Raw genomic sequence first — 24864 nt, forward strand, 5'->3', positions numbered from 1 at the left:
CAGATGCCTCAATAAACGATTAATCGCATTATCGATCATAAAACATAAATTTCGACTTTATAAATTTTCGATTGCTAATTTTGTTATTATGATATCATAGTATACAAAATAATGCTTTGCTTAAAAGACTTCTAAGAAAAGTATATTTGTTTTTTGTATCCTGCGTTGGACCTTATGTAATTTTTAGTTCTAAATTAAAAAAAACTATGTCCAAAAGTGAATTTTTAAAAAATTGGGTTCTTACTGAATAAATTAATGTACTGTATCTAAACATTTTCCTACATCAGTTTCTTAATAATTTAAAAAAATGACTAGTTTACATATAATATGTTGTATTATATTTACACTATTTACATGACTTGAGGTTACTCCCACTTGGATGTCTTGACTAGTTCGTCAACTAGTTAGAACCGGAAATACAGCAAGAAACTATTGATAACGGAAACGAAAATCAGTCATGCGGCAGCCGGCCAAGGCGAAGGGGCGTGGTCGTAGAAAATAGCTGGCAGCGGCAAGGGGAAGATGAGAATACGGGGGGGGGGGTATTGTATATAATCTACGGCCACGGAAGCGAATCGGTCAGTCTGCAGAAGAGCGCGGTACGAGCAACATCGAACCACAACCCTGAAGACGGAACGTGCAAGTGTTCCGAAACGTTGGAGAACTAGTCAAGACATCCAAGTGGGAATAACCTCAAGTCATGTAAATAGTGTAAATGTAATAATATATTTTTAACTAGCACAACAGATAAATTTACACCGATTAAAAGAAGTTTCTAAAATATTAACCTAACATTTTTCATGGTATTTAATCACATACACATTTGGTAAGATTTACTTCCACGACGCACACTGGGGCAAAAGACCTCCAAAACTGGCAAAAAATAAATTTGAATTTAAACTACGAACAATTTAGAAGTATGTAACATAACCTTATTATACATATTACTTTTGTTTGTACGATAACACTGTCAAATAGGTCACGCTATTTTAGTAACATGGTTAATTTATTGCTCGCTACAAAAAATTGATATTATGGCACTTCTTCCCACTCCTGTCACTGGGGCAAATATCGACGAGTCACCCCGATAAAAAAATGTTTTATATGTTACTATTATTATTCCATTTTGTTTCTATTATGAGATATTATCTAAATAATACATTTTTAAACTATAAAACCTTCGACGTCAGGTATGTAATACCTGATTTTCATTAGCCATTTTTTGTTTCGGATGATTTACAATTTATATTTTATAGATAGATTCTATAAACGTTTAAAAGTTTTTAGTTATGTTCCAAAGTAGATCGTGTGCCGAATGTTTGTTTTTCTATTAACTATGAGTTATAAGAGCAATAAAAACTTTACACATTTTGCTTCTTTCTGCTACTTTGTTAGATATGTCCACATTTTGTCCAAACTTGCATAATAGAATCGTGATTAAATGTTTACTTAGCTTACGCATACATCTCGTCATATGTTTCTATTTATACTTACTAAATAATATCCCTAATAAATAGTTTAAATAAAGAATAAAATAATAATAGAAAAATAAAATAAACAATAATTTGATTAGTTTATAAATAGTTCCGCATTTTAATAAATTATTTTTTTCTGCTAATTTTGGAGGCCTCTCGCCCCACTGTGCGATGGTCAATTTTTGTATCACTTCAAAAAAATGTAACGTTTATTATTATTTGCAGGTAAAAATGAAACTCTTACGTTTGCTAATATCATTTGGCTTAATAAGTGTTTCGGTAGCTGATGATCGAAGTAATTATTTTATTTGTTCACGTACTTAGACGAGTTAGTAGCAATTTATAAAAAATACTGAACATTTAACTTGTTTTTATAGAGGAATATTATAGCGTAGTCATAAATACAAGTCAGTAAAAAGTTATTTTCCTATCAAATAATTGTTTAAGTTTCACTTTGTTTATTATATAATTTGTTACAGGCATGCAAATTATATTAGCAAAAGGTAACACATAATCTGATCATGATCTATGATCTATGATCGATGGCATCTTATATAATAATATTATACGTTTAAAGTAAGCGTGTTTCTTTAGTATCGCTGTTTAGTGTCGTTTATGGGATGAGGGCCAAGACTAAAGCATGTTCCATGCTAAAAAATTTGATATTGATAACTTTAAAAGCTTTTCGTGAATAGGAAAATTACAAAATTCCATACACTCCTAATGAGAATATTTGTTTTAGCTTTACTTTAAGATACTAAACATTTAGATAAATAGTATTTCAAACCAATGAGTTATACTGATTTGAATTTGACACAAGTTTGTGCGTTACATTTTATGAAAACTTATTTTTCGATTTTCTCCAAAAAGATACAAAATATGGATAAAAAGTGACAATAGATGTATTTAAGTTGTTTGCATAAAAAAAAAATATTCTTTGGTAACGCAGATATCTGAAACCGATGGACAGATTTGTTTTATTTTAACTACTTATTAAAATAACCTTACCCCAATCATATAAAAGTACATTAAATAATTTTAGAACTTTATCTGATACAGTTTTTTCACTAACAAGCATTAAAATTGTATTTTACAAAAACAAATTTCCCCTTTAAATTTTCATACTTTTGATAATATATTTTTAAAAAAATGTTTCAAAAAAAATAAATTTAGAGTTACTTAGGCTTCTTGTAAGTATAGACAGCAGTTACGCTGTCTAGAGATTTTTTGGCGGTGAAGGGTTTTTTAAAAATATTATATTATTTTATTTCTTAACAATAATTAACGATAAGTACTGCTTACATTTTTTTTAATCTCTTACCATTATTTGTTTATACTAGAACAAATGGACAAAGTCATGTTGGCGTTTGCTAAAAGAGAATATCCAATTGGTAAGTACAACTAAAAGAAAAGATGGTTTATACGGATTGGTAATTACAATACTATAATTAGACAGATGTTAGTGGTTTAACCTAAGGGGTGACACACTGTAGAACTAAATCACTGTCTGTTCGTCTCCATACTTAATTATTATACATCATATTATATATAATTAAATGTTAAATTAAAATATAAATTAGTATAAGGTAATACTTATTGTTTTTAAATGTTATTATTAATTATAAAAAACTATTTAGGTATTTTATTACTATATTTTCGAATTAATTTAATACAATTGATCCCAAGCAATATTTTCCGAATTAATTAGACATGTCCATTTTCTACTTGTCTTCTTCTCAAATGTACAAATTAAATAAAAATACAAATTAACTAATGCGTTTATGTTATTTTAAATACAGATGATTTTTATTATATGTTTATTTTCATACCGGGTAAAGACTTTTTTTTAATTTCATATGTTAACATGGTTTTTAATTTTTATTATGTATAAAATGTATTTTGTTATTACAGATTGGCGACCCTATAGCCCACCAAGTACATATTATTTTGTTTTTATATTACTTTACACATAGTCTTATCGTTACTAATTCTTAAACGAATGCTGTGAAGTATCCTATAAATTATGTCTTGTTTGGAATTACAGTAAAGCAGGAAGTTCAGCTTAAAGCGCAAAAATTAATTGAGGATGCGACTGGTGATTTTTTAAATAATTTTTTTTAATCAAACAATAAATAAATTTAGTTTTTATATAGTTCTAAATAAAAACGATAACTAATCTCTTAAAGTTTAATTTTATAATTCTAAATGTTTTTGTTTAAAACTTCAATGGTCTTTTAAAACATAGTCCTAATCAATCTAGTTCATTAATATGTTTTTAATTATGGCTATCAGAAGTTTTAAATTCATTCACTGTTTTACGTTGATTAAGTTTTGAAATATTCTCAACCTCAAGATTACTGATATAAACGAGGTGTAGAATACAGAATTATTTTTTTAACCGTATAATTATTTGATATTTAATATTTTAATTACAGCTATCAAAGCACCTGAGGCAGCCGAAGGTAATTACAATCATATATATTCATTTATTAATGGTTTAGCCTGGTAAACCGCTAATGTATGAGTAGAAGTGGCTTTGAAGAGGGGCAAAAACTAAACCTTGCTTCATTGCTTAACTATATTTCCTGCTAGTTTTGTTACCAAGGCATATCACGAACTGTATCATTGAGCATAATGTTCAAGAGGTTTTAAAAGTTAGGTTAGTTTTTTTAGGTTATAAAGTTGAAAAAATCCAGTACAGTGGAGTTGGGCTATAGTCGGTTCCAAGGAAATCATTAGAAATATCTATTTAATGCAATGTTATCACGAGCAATTAATTTACTATTATATATATTTTAATTATTTGTTATTAAGTCTTGTATGGTCCAAACTTTAAGTTGTCAGATTATGAAGCTATAAGAAAAAGATTGGTAACAAGAGAACTTATAAGAGAATTAATCAAAACTGAAATGGGTAAATATACATATTGAATTAGCTATACTGATTTTATTAACTTAAAACAATATATTTTTAGTAATTATATTTAAATAATAATAACAATACAAAAATAAAAAACAATAGATTATTAACTTACAGACAATTATTTTTACCAAAGTAACATAGTAATTTAGGTATAAAAAAAAAAAAAAAAAAAACCTATAGAAACGCAACATTGGTATTTTACTATAAGTACTCTTTTGCTTAAATTTGTTAGTAACATTATGATTAGACTAAGTTTTTTTTTAGTTTAATTTGTGTTTTATGATTGTATATGGACTCAATTGGTTGAATATTATTTATTTGAAGATTTTTAGAATTTTGATGAATTTTAGGTTAGGCTAGGGTGTGCATCCGTGTTCTCTTTATTTAAAAAAATGTATTGACTAAGAGTAACACGTATGTGCAATACGGACACTCTGTATATTGTATTATTTTCCAATGATTTGTCATACACCTGTATATATGTTGTTTTGTAAATAAAGAAAAGTGGTAGCAAATAAGCTAAATCTATTATTTCCTTTTTTTTAGATAAAAATCGAAGATCAGCACGACCAATAAAATATTTCATGGATCTTCCATATACGTGCCGATTAATAGCAATGTTCAAAACTATTGCAAACCCAGATGCATGTATAGTAGAAGCCAATGTTATTATTGTCGACACCGCTCATATTTGTCATCTAAAAGATTTAAAAGGAAATCTCATCAGATACAGAACCATAGGAGGCATTATTTGGAGAGATAAACCTGATAAGAATGAAACAGATGTGACACTAGCTTCTGAGTTAGATGATTTTGAACAGAAGTTATAAGAATACATTATTTTACATCACTATTGGTATTACATTTAAATATTTTTTGTACACTGCACTAATATTCACGTTGTCGATAAATGTAATGTATTCAATAATAAAGAGTTTCAATCACTACTATAAACACATTTGTTACTTTTGTTTTATTTTGTAATTTAATAAATGATTACATACATGGTTGTTGTATTTATGATGTTTATTAAACAAAAATAATTATTACAACATATTTAAGCATAAGCAGCCAACAGGCACATGTGTTAATTGTTACTGAGAAATAAAGTAAGTATTGAACAAAATAAGATTGTAGGTTATAGTACAGTGTTACCCCTTATACAACAACCCCCTTTTTTTTAAAACATTTTTTTTTTTTTTTATAAATTATAAGAGCTAATATAGTAATATAAACAAAACAATACATACATAACAAAATGATTAATTTTACATAATCACATAATAATAATAATAACAGTCATTCATACAACTACTCCCAGTCAACTCTTTCAACCCCCCAAACTAGGAATAGCGAACAATATTAATTGGGTAGTAATAGTAAAGGGCGTTACTGCAAAAATAGAGTCAATGTAAAGACAACAATGTGATTAAAATTGTACCATATAACTTTTTTTACCCGACATTCTTTATTTATTTTGGTAATTTTTATACCATAATAACCTAAGGAAAGCATACCTTATTTATAAAATGCAATTAAAAAATTATGTTGGCATCGGCCATGTTTAGGTATTTTGTTTTTTTTTTAAATTTAACATAATTTACATATTGTAAAAACTGAATAAATTTGTACGGTTTAACGGCTGATAATAGCTGTATTTTAGGGTAATGCTTGGAATCGTAGGAAAGCATGTGAAAGGTTATCAAGTATCGGAGTTCAGAACTACCATTTTCATTATTTAATGACTTATTCTAAAAATAAAAGACATCATTAAATTGTAAAAAATATTATAACTCCGTATTTTTAAACAATTTGTCAAAATACAATTTTACAAATTGCTAGTAATTAAGCTCTAAATTTTTTAATTAACTTCGCAGTGTATGAAAAAAATGAAAGTTTTAAAAAAAACTAGTTTATATTTGAAATTTTATTAACGTGTCCAATATTGATTTCATAGATTCAATTGAACGGCGATTTTCAAGATTCAATGGTTATGAAATGGGGATTGGGACGTAGCAATTTGTCTCAGTCGTCTATAGTACTAATATTTTTACAATTTAATGATGTCTTTTATTTTTAGAATAATTCATTAAATAATGAAAATGGTAGTTGTGAACTCCTATACTTGATATCCTTTCACATGCTTTCCTATAATTCCAAGCATTACCCTAAAATACAGCTATTATCAGCTGTGTTCAACCGTATGGTATGTTTTTATAATGTACTTTTCATCGTCAAGTTTAATTATCGATTTATCGTAACCCCCCTTCCCCAGGAAAGATATCAATATTTTTTTTTAAATGTTCGTGCAGTTTTAGGATTTAAGAGCTGAAAACTAGTCCGAAGAGAAGTCTGACATGTAACATGTGTTTTCGGGGTCGCCGATTTTAAATTTGATATCAGTTTTCCATTATACTCCTTGCTTAAGGTGTTGAGTAATAATGGGGAGGGAGGGGTTGAGGTATTGGGGGGGGAGGGAAGGTAATTTCCAACAAATTATTTAAATGATAAAATTATTATTTTCTATTTGGTATACTTATTTTGTAGTCGTATACTAAATTTAAAGTTTTTAAACCCATAATAGTCTTCAAAATCCACGTTCATAGTGTTTATGTCACTCTCAGGTTTACTCAATATAAAAAAAATTGTTTACTGCAAAATTTGTTCTGAACATCATAACTAAATAACCAGCACGATCTAAGCCACATAAGGTGTGCGTCAAGCACAGTCTAAACTAGCACACTCTAATCCAAGTACAGTGAGCATTTGGGACATTTAAAGTGTTCCACTCAATATCTTATATGGTTTAATCAGTTTAAAAGTGACTATTCAAAACAGGTTGTTGATCAGTCAAAACTTACAGCAAATCATTCTTAATTTTAAAAAAAACAATTGAAAATATGCGTCCTCACTTCAGTCTCAAAAGCTGATAGCCCTTTGGAAGAAATAAATTGATAAAAATGTCAATACAATATTGTCCAATATTGTAAAATAAAAAAAAACTTTAATGCCTAAATTCAAATTATTTCAATAGAAACTGAGTATGTAGACTACTTTAGCTGAAGAGCTATAGAAACGGTTTTCGATACATGCATAGATTTTAATTGTGTCTGTTTTATTAACCGTTAAACTTAATTAGCCAAAATAGTTGCCCATAGAAAAAAATCACCGTTAAAAAATCCAACGACAACAGTGTGTTTAAAATTTTTTTTTTATTAAGATTTAAGTGTTTGAATACAATATAGATTATAAAATGTTTAAAGTACAGAAGTCAACGGTAGATAGGTATTATTTTCATACACATTATATTACTCTACAGTATTTTTCACAAAGGTAGTCGCGTTGAAAATAAAATATAAAAAACACATGCTGGTTACACACGACCTTTTAAGTTATGGCGTTATAAGAAAGGTTATAATTTGTTTACAAAAACAATTGTGGTAAGACCGAAATGTATAGGCTACAAATCGGGTGATAATGTGTGTAGAGAAAAAAAACTGAACACGGTAAAATATTTAACAACAAAATGTTTGATTACAATAAAAAATATAATAATGATAAACACGCAAAATATGACCACACAGAATTTCATAGTTTTTCTTACATTAAATTATTTTGGTGATTTAAATCGCTGTGGCTCAGACCTATCTGTTCAATAGAGGATGAAATAACTCCACCATCGGTCAGGAAGATGTCTCTTTATGGCTTCTTGACCAGTGGGATTGCGTTCGACCCGACAACTGTTTCTTATTTCAAATCATTGTGCGTTGCTCTGTTTCTCTACAACAATCTAGTAGGTGAAATAAGCATCTGCCCGAACGATGCCACTCTATTTATCATAGTTAAAATCATTTATCCCTTATAATGATTCTACCTAGTGCTTATACGATTTTATTTCAACCCAAATAACCACAACTTGTTAATTATTTCTCATCGTAAAAATCACTAATATTTCCATTTTTATATTTTATACCAAATTATCTGATACTCGTGAGGTCTGTGTTCCACTGAGAAGTTTTCTATCACAATCTTGCCAATATCGCGCCCGATCAGATAGAAGATTAACGGCCGTGTTGATCAATTTCATCTTGTAAAGTCAGGCCTTGATAATCGGTGAGCTTAATAATATATTGTGGTGTAAGCGAATACAGCCGTGAAACCAAGTCGGAAGGAAAGACGGACCATTTTTACTATTTTTACTCATACGCAGACAAAATAGTAGGAATTTATAAAAAACACCGAAAATTTCTTTTTTTTTTATATAGAGGAATATTATAACATAGTCATAAGAACAAGTCAGTAAAAAGTTTTTTTCATATTTTATAACTTTTTAAGTTTCACTATGTGTATTTAATTTTTTTTACAGGCTTGCAAATGGGATCATTAAACTATGGTAACACGTAGTCTAATCATGGTCTATAACCTCCTTGTAATTTATGATGATAGTATAGTCTTAACTTTTATGTTCTGGCCAAACATTTGCACAACGACCACAAATTTTATATTAGTAACTCTAAGAGTTTGTCGTGAATAGGAAAATTACAAAATTACATACACTTCTAGTGAGAATATTTATTTTAAGATACTAAACATACAGGTAGATCATATTTCAAACCAATGAGTTATATTGATATGAATTTGACACAAGTCTGTGGTTTACATCCTATAAACAATTAATTTTTCTATTTTATCCTAAAATAATATAAAAAAATAAAATGTTGGTTCTAAGCTCGCTAGATTGAGCTTGGTACTCAAAAAGATACAAAATATGGATAAAAAATGACAAAACAATTATTTAAGTTGTTCGCAATTAAAAAAATATAACAGGTATCTAAAACCGACAACAATTAATTTGATATTGGTAACTTTAAGAGCTTGTTGTGAATAGGAAAATTACAAAATTCCATACACTTCTAGTGAGAATATTTATTTTAAGATACTAAACACACAGGTTGTTGAGGCTATAACAGGTAATGGAGCGCAATTCTATGCCGGTTATCGCCAATGATATAGATGCCCTCTTATCTTGGTTGTCGCGGCCGTCCACACCACTCCGCCCTACTCCACACGATCTATACTGGCAATACTACCGGTCAGCTGTTCACACACACACACACACACATATACGCACCGGGTTATACTATGTAAACAAATGTGCCACGCCCGTATTATCAGTGTTAGTAGTGCACTTGTTGCATTCTTGTGAATTTGAAGTATATAATATTAATCTAGACTTTTTTGTGTGTTTTTCTTCAGTGTTTTTTAGTTTTAAGTGTTATTATAGTATTTTTAAGCCATAAGGGCATTATGATTTTTTATTATTATTGTCTTAAGGACAAAAGATTGTTTATTATTGTATTTTTAAGCCATAAGGGCATTATTGAGTTGTCATAAGGACAAAAAACTATTTTAATATTTTTGTTTTGTTGTTCACTTTATTTTGTGTCTAGTATTATTTAGGTTTAGGTAGCAGCCCTGGCCAGCGGTTTGCAGTTCTTCGGTTTGTGAGTACTTTTTATTTATACCATATTTTATTGAGTTTGTTTTATTTGTATTTTAGTTAACTACTGTGAATTATTAGAACATATTTTGATCTCATTTACTAAATACGAGTTAGGGCGATAGACATAAGGTTAATCGTACCATCTATATTGCTAGTTAGCCATAAGGGTTCAATCTAGTCAATAATCAATATTTGTATTTGTGAATAATTTTTGTTGTTCTAATAACCACCTTAGTTATCAAAATACTTTTAACGTCATAAGCTTTAAGCACTCACTTAACTTTACCTTTTAATCTAGTCATTACTATATTAATTATTTATTTGTGTTTGTGAATTATTATTCACAGACCAGATTAATTTATTGTTGTGCCAAAAGGGCAATTAATTCCTTTTAGTTTACCAATCTTTTTTTATACTAATTATTTATTTGTGTTTGTGAATTTTATTCGCAATTGTATCTTGAGCCAAAAGGGCTAATTATTTATTTATTACCATTTATTATAGCATTTTATTGAATATTATTATTATTATTATTATCATCGAGTTTGAGTTTTATTTATTTAGTTTTTAGTTATAGTTTTAAGTTTCCTACACATCCACACTATACACACTAAACACACTTTTGCACCACATAGCTCACTGGTCTTGCGTAGGCGATCCCTCACACTTCCAGTGAGACTATTTACCCCACTACCCACACAGCACTGATCGGTAAGTGTAAAGCAATTGGTAACCGGGTAAGTGGCCTATTACTGTCCGCCCCCGGCCCGTTCACAGGTAGATCATATTTCAAACCAATTACATCTTATAAATATTTAGTTTTCGATTTTCTCCTAAAATGATATAAAAAATAAAATGTTGGTACTAAGCTCGCTAGATTGAGCTAGGTCCTCAAAAAGATACAAAATATGGATTAAAATGCCAAAACAAATATTTAAGTTGTTCGCAACTAAAAAAATATATCAGGTATCTAAAACCGATAGACAGATTTGTTATTTAGGGTCTTATTAAAATAACTTTGCACCTAGTCGTGTAAAAGTGCATTGAAAGCTTCAGGACTTTATCTGATATAGTTTATTCACTACTGAGCATTAACATTGTATATTACAAAATCATTTCCCCCCCCCCTTAAATTGACATACTTTTAATAAAAAAAATTAAAAAAAATTTAAAATCCAGACTTAATTAGGCTTCTTGATAGATAGCAGTTGATTGCCCGTAAGCTGTCTAAAGATTTTTTGGCGGTGAAGGATTTTTTTAAAATTATTATGTTACATTTTTCCTTAACTATAATTAACCATAAGTATTGCTTACGTTATTTTAATCTGTAACCATTATTTGTTTATACTAGAACAAGTAAACAAAGTCATGTTGTTGTTTGCTAAAACACCGTCTATACGGATTGGTAATTACAATACTATTATTAGACAGTGGTTAGTGGTTAACCCTGAGGGGCGAGACACTGTAGAATTAAATCATCTGTCTCCATACTTAACTACACATCATATTAACTATAATGAAATGTTATATTAAATTATAAATTTATATTAATACTTATTATTTTTTAATATTAGTATTACTTATAACTAACCATTTAGGTATTTTATTACTATATTCTCGAATTAATTTAATACATTTAGATCCCAATCACATTTTTCGGAAATAATTAGACATGTCCATTTTCTACTTGTTTTCTTCTCAAATGTATCAATTAAATAAAAATATAAATTAATTAATGCGTTTATGATATTTTAAATACAGATGATTTTTATTATATGTTTATTTCCATACCGGGTAATAACTTTTTTTAAATTTCATATTTCAACATGATTATTAGATGGTCATTATGTATAAACTGTATTTTATTATTTCAGAATGGTCACCCCATGGCGTACCAGGTATGCAGCTTTACATATTTTATTTGTATATACTTTACAAAGAGTCTAATCGTTACTCATTTATAAACGTATGTTGTAAATAATCCTATACTGATTTCTGTTTTAAAAAGCTATGTACAATACATTGTATCTTGTTTGGAATTTCAGAAAAGAAGGATATCCAGCTTAGAATGCAAAGTTTAATTGAAGATGCGACAAGTAAATTTTTAATTTATTTTTTTTTTAATCAATCAATAAATAAATTTAGTTATTATATAGCTGTAAATAAAAACGATAACTATTCTATTAAAATTTAATGTTATAATTCTATATATTTTTGTTTAAAACTTTAATGATCTTTCAAAACATAGTCCAAATCAATCTAGGTCATTAATGTGTTTTTTAATGATGGCTACCAGAAATTTAAATGTCATTCACTGTCACGTTGATTAAGTTATGAAATATTCTCAACCTCAAGATTACCGATATAAATAAGATATAAAATACAAAATGGTTTTTTTAACGGTATAGTTATTTGATATTTGATATTTTAATTACAGCTGTCAAAGCACCTACGGAAGTTGGAGGTAATCACTAACATATATTAATTTTTAAATGGTTTAGCCCAGCTAGTTTTGTTATCAAGGCATAATACGAATTGTATCATTGAGCATACTGCTTACGAGGTTTAAAAGGTTAGGTTAGGTTTTTTTGGTTATTTAAGTTGAAAAAAATCTAATACAGTGGAGTCGGGCTATAGTCGGTTCCATGGAAATCATTAGAAATATATATTTAATGCAATGTTATCACGAGCAATTAATTTACTATTATATATATTTTAATTATTTGTTATTAAGTCTTGTATGGTCCAAACTTTAAGTTGTCAGATTATGAAGCTATAAGAAAAAGATTGGTAACAAGAGGTCGTCTAAGAGCCTTAATCATAAAGAAAACGGGTAAATATACACATTGAATTAATTATCTGGTTTTATTAACTTAAAACAGGTTTTTTAGAACTCTATTTAAATAATAATCATAATACAAAAAAAAACAATAGGTTGTTAACTTACAGACAATTATTCTTATCACAGTTACATAGTAATTTAGATATAAAAAAAAAATAAAGGCTATAGAAACACAACACTGATATTTGACTATACTCTATTGCTATGATTTATTAGTAAAATAATGATAACTGATATGACTAAGTTTTTCTTCAGTTTAATTTACCATTGTACTATTGTACCAATTGGATTAATGACAATTTTTTTTCAAACTATTTTTTAACAATTACCAAAGAGTTTTACGCAAAGTAGTAATTCGTACATATATAATGGCTTGTTATCATGAAAAAATACTTATCTTATAAATAAGACAATCCGCAACAGAGTGTTATTGACGACGGTAAGACTTTGATTTCCAACGACAATGTTGAGTTGCTTATAAATAAATTAATTAACCAACTATTTTTTTTTCTAAATTAAGTTTTTTTTGGAATTTTGATAAATATTATGTTAGGCTAGGGTGTGCATCCGTGTTCTCTTTATTTAAAACGATTTATTGACTGAGAGTAACATGTATGTGCAATACGGACACTCTGTGTATTGTATTATTTTCCAATGATTTGTTATATACCTATATTGTAAATAAAGAAAAGTAGTAGCAAATAATCTAAATCTGGTATTTTTTTTTTAGCTCTAAGTAATTCCACAGTAGCGGTAAAAAGGCATTTCAAGGATCTTCCATATACGTGTCGCCTAATAGCAATGTACAAAACTCTTAAAAATCCAAATAATATTATAGTAGAAGATAATATTATTAAGGTCGACACCGCTCATATTTGTCAACAAAAAGATTCAGAAGGGAATATTATCAGATACAGAAGTGTAACAGGCATTATTTGGAGAGATAACCTTGATGGGACTAAAATAGATGTGACACTAGATTCTGAATTAGATTAATTTGGAACAGCAGCTATAAGAATATATTTTTTTACAACACTATTGGTATTACATTTAAATATTTTTTGTATACTACACTAATATTCACGTTGTCGATAAATGTAATGTATTCAATAATAAAGAGTTTCAATCACTACTATAAACACTTTTGTTGCTTTTGTTTTATATTGTAATTTAATAATTGTTTACATACAATAAGATAACTATATTATATATATATATGTATGATAATTTTATGACTCACCACTCAATAACTCATAGTGTTAAATAAGAATTGTTCTTTTTCATATTGTTTTTATACAATGATCTTAATTATTCACAATTTTTTTTTTTACCCCCTCCCATCTTCAGTTGATAGCAACTTTCGAAACTTAAATAGTAATGCATTAATTTTATTACCTTTTAAAATTGAGAATAATGTACTGTACAATTAACTGGTTGATAACCAGATTTAAACTTCTGTTTTTAAGTTAAAAGAGTTTAAAGGTTAGGATGGGAGTTTAAGTTTTATTACAATGGCCTTCCTCTAATTTTATATTATTAAAGATACCAAGCAATTTTTTTCGAACTTAGTAAATCCGTGCGTTTTCTACTTTATACCATATTCTTTTTATTTGTATCTCTTAATTTATAATAAAAAAATAAAATAAAATACGTTATATTAAATACATAAAAAATTACTTACATGTTAACGGTAATACCAGGTAATAGATGCTTAACGTTTTATGGTTATAGTTCTTCATAATCTAATATATTTATTACTCCCCAGATATTTGTGTTTGATATGTTTATTTTGTTAATGATTTATGGACGATTAGGGATCATTTTCCATGTTTTTTTGCTGCCGTTGCTTATGTATTTATTGAGTTTAATACGCTCAATAGGGCAGCGAGTGTACATTATAGAAATTTAAAACCAAACATAAGAACAACATGGCATTTTATACAATTATCACAATAGAAATCATTATTGTTTAGCATATTATAAATGCAGATGAACATTCTATTTATGGGGCTATTTAGAAAGTTATTTTGCCTAACGATTGAAACGTGATACAATTCGTTTTATCTGGTATTCACCTGGGGGGCTATAACCCAGTATTAGACAGTAACTTCGAAAAGTTAATCATACCGTGTAAATAAGCTATAAAAGAACAGTACATAAAAAAATGCTCGCCTGGACTTTGAAGAAGTCAAGTAGCAGTGCTTCACTTATTGGCCGACGGAACATATTTAATTTCAAGTCCACCATTCGCAAGAAACGTCTTTGGACTTTTTCTAGTTTATCAATCAAGCCATATTGTTAAACACACCATAGCACCAACCGATAGATCATGCTGTTTTTTATTAGTAATCGATCCTATCTTGAGTTCGGCGGGTAATATAAGACGAACACAATGATAACAAGGTTCGTCTTAAACCAATTTATTTGGTAAAACACTATGATCTATATACACTATGAGTCAATCGCTTTCCTAATGTCTGTGTAGCCTACTTCCACTTGACATCCGTTTGAGACGGAGTCCACTAAATAGGAGAAATTAACAATCAGTTGTCAGATAAACATCTGTAGAATTGGACTTGCTGAAACCATGTTGTTAAAAATATATTTTAATCTACTCGATAACTTCGTTTCTATTGATTTTGGAAGCGCTCTAATTTTAGTAATTGGCCTATAGTTTATTAATTAAAAGTGTCAATGAAATAAAATTTTCACCGACTGGACGCTTTATCGATTGATAACGAACCATTAAACCTACGTGTTGCGGCAATCGAATCTAGTTTAAAATCATTGGATCAAAACGAGGTTGGAAATAATAATTTTAATGAAGTATTGATAAAAACACAATTTTGGTTGGTGATAACAACCTTCCTAAATTTAAATGGCTCCCTAGCTTTAATGGATATTTTCCTGATTTATTAAATTTAATCAATAATGATTCGGATTTGCTGTCTATGGTGTCAATGGTAATAAAAAGTTCTTTTAGTAAAAATTAAGGAGTAAGTAAAAATGTATGCATTGATTTGAGCACAAGTGTCGAATTCCTATGTTAAATCCTATTTAAACTTCAACCGGTGTGGGGTAAGGGTCAAAAGTAATATTTAAAGGTTTTTTTTTATCTTATTTTTATTGTATCCAAAAACTTTATAGGAGGTATCGAGGTTAAAATTCGAAAATCGACTTTCGAAAGACCCCCTTAACATATACTATATATAACATATACTAATATGTATATATTCAAATAAAATAGTAATTTGCTTAGAAATTCTGTATTCTGTTTGATGACTTAGTGAATCATTGTAGAAATATGTTTACATTTATAAGTTTTATGTCTAGAACTAAACATAATCTAAATATACATGTAAGATTACTCTATTATTGTGAATTTTCGTGAAAAAAAGAAACCAATGCGTTGCTCTGTAACAAGAGATTATAATTTTATTTTCTGTGTTTAACGTCATATTTACAATATTTATAAACTTACCTGTAACAAGAGAAACGACAAATTAAGTTTCTTTGTTACACCTTTAATTACACTTAATATGTTAAACAATATCTTACACTTTCTATATTAAACAATATTTTACACTTTTTATTTAAAAAATCTATATCAATTGATTCCATATCAATGACTAAGCAAAATATAATATACACAGTATTATCAACCTATGTTGCTCACATCACTGTACAATAAAGAAAGTATTTTGTTTTACATAGTGATATGATTTTTTTTAGAAAAAAAGAACAACAATTACAGATTACTCCCACAACGGGTGACTTCATACAACTTTAATGGAAAAAATATATATATACGTTGTCATGTAAAATTTGTTTTTTATTTATTCTAACTGAAAAATAATTTTCAGGGATAGTGTATACTGTGGAAACTTGAAAAAAAACAACATGTATAGAGCTATAAAACTATGTAAAGTAGTATATCGACCTATTTGAACAAAAAATAAATTTTTTTTTGCAGTGAAATATGTTCGTGTTACAAATAAGAACGATTTCAGCGACAACAACAGCAGAAAACACAAACCTATATTTTCGTCTTAATAGCAAACGAATAGATGTTCAGTTCAAAGCTACGCGTCGATAAAAATCTGTTTATGCTTCTTATAAACTAAAACTTAAATTTTTTGATTTTTTAAAAAAATTCTAAATACGTAAAAATAGAAATTATTATGATACCTATATCACGCCATCGTCAATTAAACTACTTTGTATTCATCTTTTTTTCAATAAATTGCCAAAAAATAATCAATTATTTTCATTGCCGTTCTTGATATGCACCTTTTATAATTGGTCAAAATATGAGTTATTTGAGATTAATGTATATTTTTTAATAATTTTCATTTCGACACCATAGTACTGATGCAATGGTTGCAGCAATTATTATTATACTTACTAGAATTATAACATACAGTGCAAACGCCTATTTGCGATATTGACATTGATACATCAAGTGTTTTTTGTATAACGAAGACTGCAATATGTTAACACAATTCTTGGCGTGGCAAAATATACCGTAGGTATTATACATAGTATAGTTTATACAACACATATTCAAACGGTTAACGTCGTGTACATTATCCACTCATAATCAGTTTTAGAGAATATTACTGAACTCAAGTCCGAATTGCGTACGAAATCCGGTTTGAGAACCCGTAAGCGTAAAAGATAATATGTTAGATGCATCATCGAATGAGATATCATTGAATTTCAATTACAACAAAAACAATTATGTATTTTAAGAGTGCTGTTATTCTCTGCGCGTTGTATTTCTTCACACCAGTATGGGTAAGATGTTTATTTCTCTGCAATAATATTTCCTAAAATAAATACAGTTATACACTTGTACAAGGTGACTCAAATAACATAGTCTCATCACTAAACCTTTGAAGATTTTAAAAGGTAAGGTATATGTTTTATTAACATTTGGATTTAACGAAAATTGGCTAAAAAAGTTGACTGACCGATAACCAGCTTTGAATAATTACTCATTGTGTTTAAAACTTAAGACGGTAAGATGAGTTAGTTTTGTCTGCACGAGTTACTTAACCAGAACTAAACATTCCTATTTTAACAAGTTAATTAAATATATACGGTCCCACATAAGAAAAGTTGTAAATACACCTTAAATGGATCCTAAATGGATCATCCGGTACTCAGTGTTAAACTATAAGTCGTTATACTTTATTTTAGAGCACTGGACTAAATAAAAAACAAATAGAAACGTGCACTTTATTACAAAATCTAAATAATCAAGACTATGTTATGGATATGCCATACGTTATGAAGCACGTTTTTGGCATTGACAACCATAGACAATTTTTTATAGACAACCCAGGTAAGATGATATTATTTAAATAGTTATTTTTATTTATCACGCCTATAGACAATAAACGTAGTGTTATTGCTTCAACATGTTTATGCTTGATTAATTATTTACCAATAGCTCAACACAAAATATTCATTATTTTTTTATTTTTAACAAATTACTTAATCAAGTTCTTATAACCAACATTAAACTAAATTGTAATGTAATTTTTCTTATATTATTTAAACCATCAACTTGGTTGAAATAAAATTTAGAAGGTAGTGGATACCTTTTAAAATTGTAATTTAGTTGGGTTGCGTATTAAGTAACTACATAATCTGTCTAAATATTGACATAAGCATACATCGTTTAATTGAATGTAATATACACATCTAAAACTTGCCAAGATTTGTTGAAAACTATTATATTTGTTATTAAAAACTAATTGCATACTATTGAACTTATATAGATAAGGCCCATTATAAAAATAACAGCAAGTTATTTTTGGCGTTAGCGTATCATGGAACATTTGAAAGCTTCGAGGTATTCGATCTAAAATAACTAGATAGACAATAAAACATATCAATTATTAATAAGTATCAATATATGGTAAAAATATTATTGTGAAATCACAAATGTTTAATATTGTACTTAGGATAAAATTCTAACGCCTTTTGAAGCAGAGTTTTACCTCAGAATGTTTATGAAACACATCGAACAAGTAAAACAAGATGGATACCTTACTCGTGATCAACTAGCAGGTGTACTTGAAAGCTTATATAATATTAAAGGAGACGAGAAGTCTAGGATCATAGAATCATGTAAGCACTTCTTTGCTAAAGATGATGATATTAAATTTAGGTCGATGTACCGGTTTACTTCAAGTTAAAGATCATAATTTATTTAATTTTAGGTAGCGATAAAATTTACGCAGCAGAATTCTTGTCGATCATGTTAGAAAATCTACCGGAAGTAAGTAAATATTTGTTCAACAAAAAAAAAAGTATCTATGGATATCAAAAGAAATCCGATGGACGAACGTAAAAATCATTGTACCCGGTTAGGACTTTTAAAATCAGGATTTTCAACAAAAAAAACACAAGATCCTACTATTTGTCATTTTTGATAATAAGCCAAATTCTTTTTTCTGGCTAAAAATATGAAAGCGAAAATTTTGTTTCAAAAGCAAAAGTTAAAGAATCATTACAAAATATTAGTTATTAATTTGTAAAAAATTATACAAAAGCTTATGCAAATACGGTGACATTTTTGTAAAGCCGATTTATATTTATCATTTTCTCTTACATTATAGGGCAATGGTCTAAACAAAGCACAAATAGAAGAGTTCATTGGATTGTATAGATTTCATCAAAATGAATACGGTTGCATTCAGCCTTCGCAAATTTATAATATCTTTCAAGAATTTAATATGGCTAATGAGCCGCTTAAAGGATTTTTTTATCCTAACCGTAAGAATAAAACATAAATAAATTCACGTTCGATAAATTTTGATTTCTTCTGTACTATATAATTAAAACTTGTACAGGTCCCGCTGCTAAAGTGTTGATGGAATTAATGATCGTTACGGCAGAACGTTCTAAGAAAGTTAATAATGATGTAAGATAATTCATTTCTTATCAATTAATAATGCCTTTGCCGCCATGCATCAGTGCCCTATTATTTAATTTTTAATTACACTGTACATACTTATACATTGACAATTCTTCAGGAAATAGTGTTAAGTACAAAAGAGGTGAGATCATTGATATCTGAATTTACAATACTTGACACGGACAAAGACGGTATACTCTCCAATAACGAAGCGGAAAATTTCTTGAAAGGATTTCTCTCTAAAAATCTGGAAGTTCCAACGACATTTCATTTTAATGGTAATTTTTCTAATTATACATTAACGAGTAAACGATGACTGTTGGCCATCACCTAAAAACTTTTTTTTTGTTTTTCAGTTACAAAAATAAACGTGGCGGAATATTTATTGTGCTATATATATAAAAAAGTTTTCATTTTGAATTTTTATAAGCAATTGTTCTCTTACTGAGGAATTTAATATATCTTTTATTATGTTTTTAAACTTTGTCATTGTTATTGAAATGTTCGTTTCTAATAAAAAACATATTATGTATAATAGAACTGATCTAAATAAAATTTATTAATGTATTAATAATTGTACTAAACTATCAAATATAGTATAGTGGCCAGATTTTGAAATAAGTAATCGATTATAATATTTAAACTGTACACTAACAATTGATGGTAAAATAACACCCGTGTTTACCACTTGGAGTGCTAGTACATAATTCTTACTTCTCATCAAACGATATTTAAAAGAACATATTATTTAAAAGGAGCATAAGTCAACACTGTCGCTCATTGTGTAACCATCTTCACATTAATAGTTAAAGGAATACAGGCAATAGTGGTATACCGGTGATAACCACTAAATGGCAAACCAAGTTTAATATGGAGATATTTTGAAGACTATATTATAACTTTTATCATTTCCGTATAATATGAACAACAGCATAGTTTTAAAATACATACTAAATGCAATGATTTGTCACTTTTTCCAACTTTTGAGAAAAAGTATAGTTAGTACAATTAGGTATAAGTAAAATAAGTACAATTCGAATTTGAAAACGATACTAAAAGTTTTGTTATTTCTACAAATTTATTGTTTTTATTTATAAAACCAGTAATTTACAACTGAGCCATATCATTTTTAATCATCATTAACAACTATTTATTCTTACTTATCAGCATTTTGTATTTTTTTAACATTAGCTTAAAATTAAGTACCTAGATAGGTAATTTTGAAAAAATGTTTGCGGCTAAAATATAAAACTACTATCTGCTATTTAGAATTACTGTGAGTACTAATTCGTTCCTAAATCGGTCGGTTTATGAGCTACATAAATTTGATGGTATGTTAGAATCCTGGGAAAAGATAGGATGTTAAAAAAAACAAATATATTTAAATATTATTAAAACGTTCTTCATGATTAAACTTAACGTCAATATGGTCTCGCGATGACATTTACAACAAAGTTATGTTAAATAAAAAACACAAGACCGAATCGAAGCTACTCACTGTACTTTATTTAAGGCCAGCTCTCTGTCCATAAATTTTATTTAAAAAAATCTCCATGTCCACCTCTAGTGGCAGATTAGTTGAATTATCTTGTATAGGGTAGTAATAGTAAATCATCTGAAAAGTTATTTAATTATTTCTTACTGTGTCTTAAAGATCGACACATTTTTTAATTAAATATTATGGAACTTTTATAAATTATCTTTTTTAGATTTCCTTTCAATGTGTATTGATTACTGGCTTGGTCTGTTGTAACATTATACATTATTTATTCTCAAATGTCCTGTTTAAAATGTGACAATATTTTCATCTGAACAAACGACACAAAATATTGTGTTAATAGTTCAAAATTAATAAAGAATACTAAGAAATATTTTTTTTATGCTACGATTTGTAAAATTATAATAGGTAAGTGCAGTACAATTTCAACTTGGTATATCTTGAGTGAGACAGTATAAATAAATATTATTAAGAATACGCATCAAGCGTTAACATCGAAACACATAATAATTAATATTTTATACACTAAGAAGTATGTCGCAATATAGATATGTTGTTTTTCTTTATAATAAAAATACTTAGTAAACAGAAAAATGTTATTAAAAAAGACAAGATTGTTTTTGTAAACACCGTGCAGTTGTGTGCGGTGGTTTTGTGGACACCTCGGGGTTTTGGCTTACATAGGGTTTGTTTTTGTAAGAGCTCATGGTCATTCTATCTGTGACGATTTTCGGTATAACGTGTGTGTATTATTGTTACACTGTTTTATTATATTCTATTTAATATTATCTATAATTGTAATTGCTATAATGTGTGTTTGACAATAGTAGTGTGTTTAATCATTTAATGTATTTGTGGTGTGTTATTTATTCAAATACTATATCCACTAGCGTTCACTCAATATTATATGCTAAAAATATTAGTGTATAATATTTTATCAAAAATGCACCGTATTTTCTATAAACCTCAAAAAGTAAATTGCAAAGAAAAAACGTTTCACGGAGTGTGAATCATAATTGAAAATTCACCGTGTGCAAACTTAATAAAAAAAAAACTTTCATTCCCCCCCCCCTCCTCCTCCTGGGGTCAACAAATAGCAACCACATAAGGTTTATTACATTTTTTAACTCACAAAGTATATCACGAGTCAATATATAAAACTATAAAAGACACGCCAAATGTACAACATACTTTACTGTCGATTCGTTATTTTGACTACAGCGCCAATAGTTGTTCTATTCCACACGTACCTCATTGAATTTCAATTACAATTATGCATTTTAGGAGTGTCGTTATTCTCTACGCGTTGTACTTATTTACACCAGTATGGGTAAGATATTTAATTCTCTTCAATAATATTTCCTAAAATAAAAACAGTTATACACTTATACAAGGTGACTCAAATAATATAGCCCTATCACTTATGAGTTAAAACCTTATGACCTTTTGAAGCTTTTTAAAGGTAAAGTATATATTTGATATGTTTTCAATGTAACGAAAATTGGCTAAAAGTTTAACTGACCGATAAACAGCTTTGAATAATTACTCATTATGTTTAAAACCTAGGACGGTAAGAAGTGTGGAGTGAAGTGTTAGTTTTATCTGCGTGAGTTACTCAACCAGAGCTAAATATTCTTATTTTATATAGTTAATTACATATACATATATATGATGTTCCTACATAAGTTAAAAGAGTTGTAAACACACGTATTTTTCAAAGAGTAAAACTATAAAATTGTAATCATTTTCCCAGAAAATAAGTGTATCACGTTAACTAGATCCCCTGGTTCAACGTTTTAAACTATAATGCATTATACTTTATTTTAGAGTACTGGATTAAACAGGGTGCAAATAGAAGAATGTATTAAATTATACCATAAAATCATGACTCAAGACTACATTATTGATATGCCAAACATTATGTTGCACTTTTTTGGCATTGACAATCATAGAAGTGTTTTTATATACAACACAAGTAATATTTATTATTATTATTTTATTCATTACATCTATAGACAATTAACACAACAATAAATAATCAAAAACACACATGCTTTGACATATTTATGCTTGGTTAATTAATTACCATTAAATCAATACAAAATATTCATTATTTTTCTATTTTCAACAATTTAATTAACCGATCAAGTGTAATGTCATTTTCCTTATACTATTTATTTGGTTGAAATTAAATTATGAAATAAAATGTAGAAGGTAGATGTTACCTTTTAAAATTATAATTAAGTTGGGTCATACATCGTTTAATTTAATGTAATAAGTACATATAAAACTTGCCGTGATTTGTTGAAAACTATTACATTAAATAGGTATGTTATTAAAAACTAATTGCATACTATTTAACTATTATAGAGAAGCCCAAATATGAAAATGCTATCAATTTATTTTTGGCGTTAGCGTATCATGGAACATTTGAAAGCTTCGAGGTATTCGATCTAAAATAACTAGATAGACAATAAAACATATCAATTATTAATAAGTATCAATATATGGTAAAAATATTATTGTGAAATCACAAATGTTTAATATTGTACTTAGGATAAAATTCTAACGCCTTTTGAAGCAGAGTTTTACCTCAGAATGTTTATGAAACACATCGAACAAGTAAAACAAGATGGATACCTTACTCGTGATCAACTAGCAGGTGTACTTGAAAGCTTATATAATATTAAAGGAGACGAGAAGTCTAGGATCATAGAATCATGTAAGCACTTTTTTTGCTAAAAATTATGATATTAAATTTAGGTCGATGTACCGGTTTACTTCAAGTTAAGATCATAATTTATTTAATTCTAGGTAGCGATAAAATTTACGCAGCAGAATTCTTATGTATCATATTTGAAAATGTACCGGAAGTAAGTAATAATTTGTGCAACAAAAAATAATATATCTATGGATATCAAAAGAAATCCGATGGACGAACGTAAAAATTATTGTATAATAGGAGTACCCGGTTAGGACTTTTAAAATCAGGATTTTCAACAAAAAAAACACAAGATCCTACTATTTGTCATTTTTGATAATAAGCCAAATTCTTTTGTCTGGCTAAAAATATGAAAGCGAAAATTTTGTTTCAAAAGCAAAAGTTAAAGAATCATTACAAAATATTAGTTATTAATTTGTAAAAAATTATACAAAAGCTTATGCAAATACGGTGACATTTTTGTAAAGCCGATTTATATTTATCATTTTCTCTTACATTATAGGGCAATGGTCTAAACAAAGCACAAATAGAAGAGTTCATTGGATTGTATAGATTTCATCAAAATGAATACGGTTGCATTCAGCATTCGAAAATTTTTAACATCTTTCAAGAATTTAATATGGCTAATGAGCCGCTTAAAGGATTTTTTTATCCTAACCGTAAGAATAAAACATAAATAAATTCACGTACTATAAATTCTGATTCCTTCTATACTATATAATTAAAACTTGTGCAGGACCCGCTGCTAAAGTGTTGATGGAATTAATGATCGTTACGGCAGAACGTTCTAAGAGAGTTAATAATGATGTAAGATAATTCATTTTTTATCAATTAATAATGCCTTTGCTGCCATGCATCAGTGCCCTATTATTTAATTTTTCATTACGCTGTACATACTTATACATTGACAATTCTTCAGGAAATAGTGTTAAGTACAAAAGAGGTGAGATCATTGATATCTGAATTTACAATAC

At 28.1% G+C, this 24864-nt stretch overlaps 2 protein-coding genes and 1 long non-coding RNA gene across 5 annotated transcripts; all 3 read left to right on the top strand.

Annotated features, from left to right (window-relative positions):
* Positions 1–570: 570 nt before the first annotated feature.
* LOC126835168 (uncharacterized) lies at positions 571–5351 on the top strand. Its single transcript, XM_050567488.1, has 11 exons — positions 571–702; positions 1701–1770; positions 1853–1882; positions 1955–1978; positions 2816–2866; positions 3275–3307; positions 3387–3410; positions 3520–3570; positions 3911–3937; positions 4290–4388; positions 4944–5351. The coding sequence occupies exons 2-11, from the start codon at positions 1707–1709 to the stop codon at positions 5225–5227; spliced, it is 687 nt and encodes a 228-aa protein (XP_050423445.1). The 5' UTR covers positions 571–702; positions 1701–1706; the 3' UTR covers positions 5228–5351.
* An 11762-nt stretch (positions 5352–17113) lies between these two features.
* Positions 17114–20165, top strand: LOC126835409 (uncharacterized). 3 transcript variants are annotated; one of them, XM_050567984.1, is made up of 10 exons: positions 17114–17271; positions 17347–17539; positions 17945–18089; positions 18529–18602; positions 18715–18880; positions 18973–19031; positions 19372–19528; positions 19606–19676; positions 19789–19948; positions 20027–20165. In XM_050567984.1, the coding sequence occupies exons 2-10, from the start codon at positions 17483–17485 to the stop codon at positions 20116–20118; spliced, it is 981 nt and encodes a 326-aa protein (XP_050423941.1). In that variant the 5' UTR covers positions 17114–17271; positions 17347–17482; the 3' UTR covers positions 20119–20165. The 3 variants fall into 3 exon arrangements, with proteins under 3 accessions (XP_050423941.1, XP_050423942.1, XP_050423943.1); XM_050567985.1 differs by having other exon boundaries at positions 17114–17267; XM_050567986.1 differs by having other exon boundaries at positions 17114–17653; positions 20027–20163.
* Positions 20166–23567: 3402 nt separating this feature from the next.
* LOC126835413 (uncharacterized) lies at positions 23568–24013 on the top strand. The gene is made up of 3 exons (XR_007685196.1): positions 23568–23612; positions 23725–23890; positions 23983–24013. It is a non-coding gene; the product is annotated as an uncharacterized LOC126835413 (long non-coding RNA).
* Positions 24014–24864: the final 851 nt, after the last annotated feature.

Source organism: Adelges cooleyi, unplaced genomic scaffold (assembly GCF_023614345.1).
Source record: "Adelges cooleyi isolate 19-005CV unplaced genomic scaffold, UGA_ACOO_1.1 ACOO_flye_CR_arks_rails_tigmint_CR_PRNA_23, whole genome shotgun sequence".
NCBI lineage: Eukaryota > Metazoa > Arthropoda > Insecta > Hemiptera > Adelgidae > Adelges > Adelges cooleyi.

Excerpts from the sequence above, each read along its gene's own strand:
- LOC126835168 (XM_050567488.1), top strand. The coding sequence starts at position 1,707 with ATGAAACTCTTACGTTTGCTAATATCATTTGGCTTAATAAGTGTTTCG. Across the intron at positions 1,979-2,815 it reads GCAAATTATATTAGCAAAAG|AACAAATGGACAAAGTCATG; the intron begins GTAACACATAAT and ends TGTTTATACTAG. Across the intron at positions 3,308-3,386 it reads TATGTTTATTTTCATACCGG|ATTGGCGACCCTATAGCCCA; the intron begins GTAAAGACTTTT and ends TTGTTATTACAG.
- LOC126835409 (XM_050567984.1), top strand. The coding sequence starts at position 17,483 with ATGTATTTTAAGAGTGCTGTTATTCTCTGCGCGTTGTATTTCTTCACA. Across the intron at positions 18,090-18,528 it reads ATTTTTTATAGACAACCCAG|ATAAGGCCCATTATAAAAAT; the intron begins GTAAGATGATAT and ends GAACTTATATAG. Across the intron at positions 18,603-18,714 it reads GAACATTTGAAAGCTTCGAG|GATAAAATTCTAACGCCTTT; the intron begins GTATTCGATCTA and ends TATTGTACTTAG.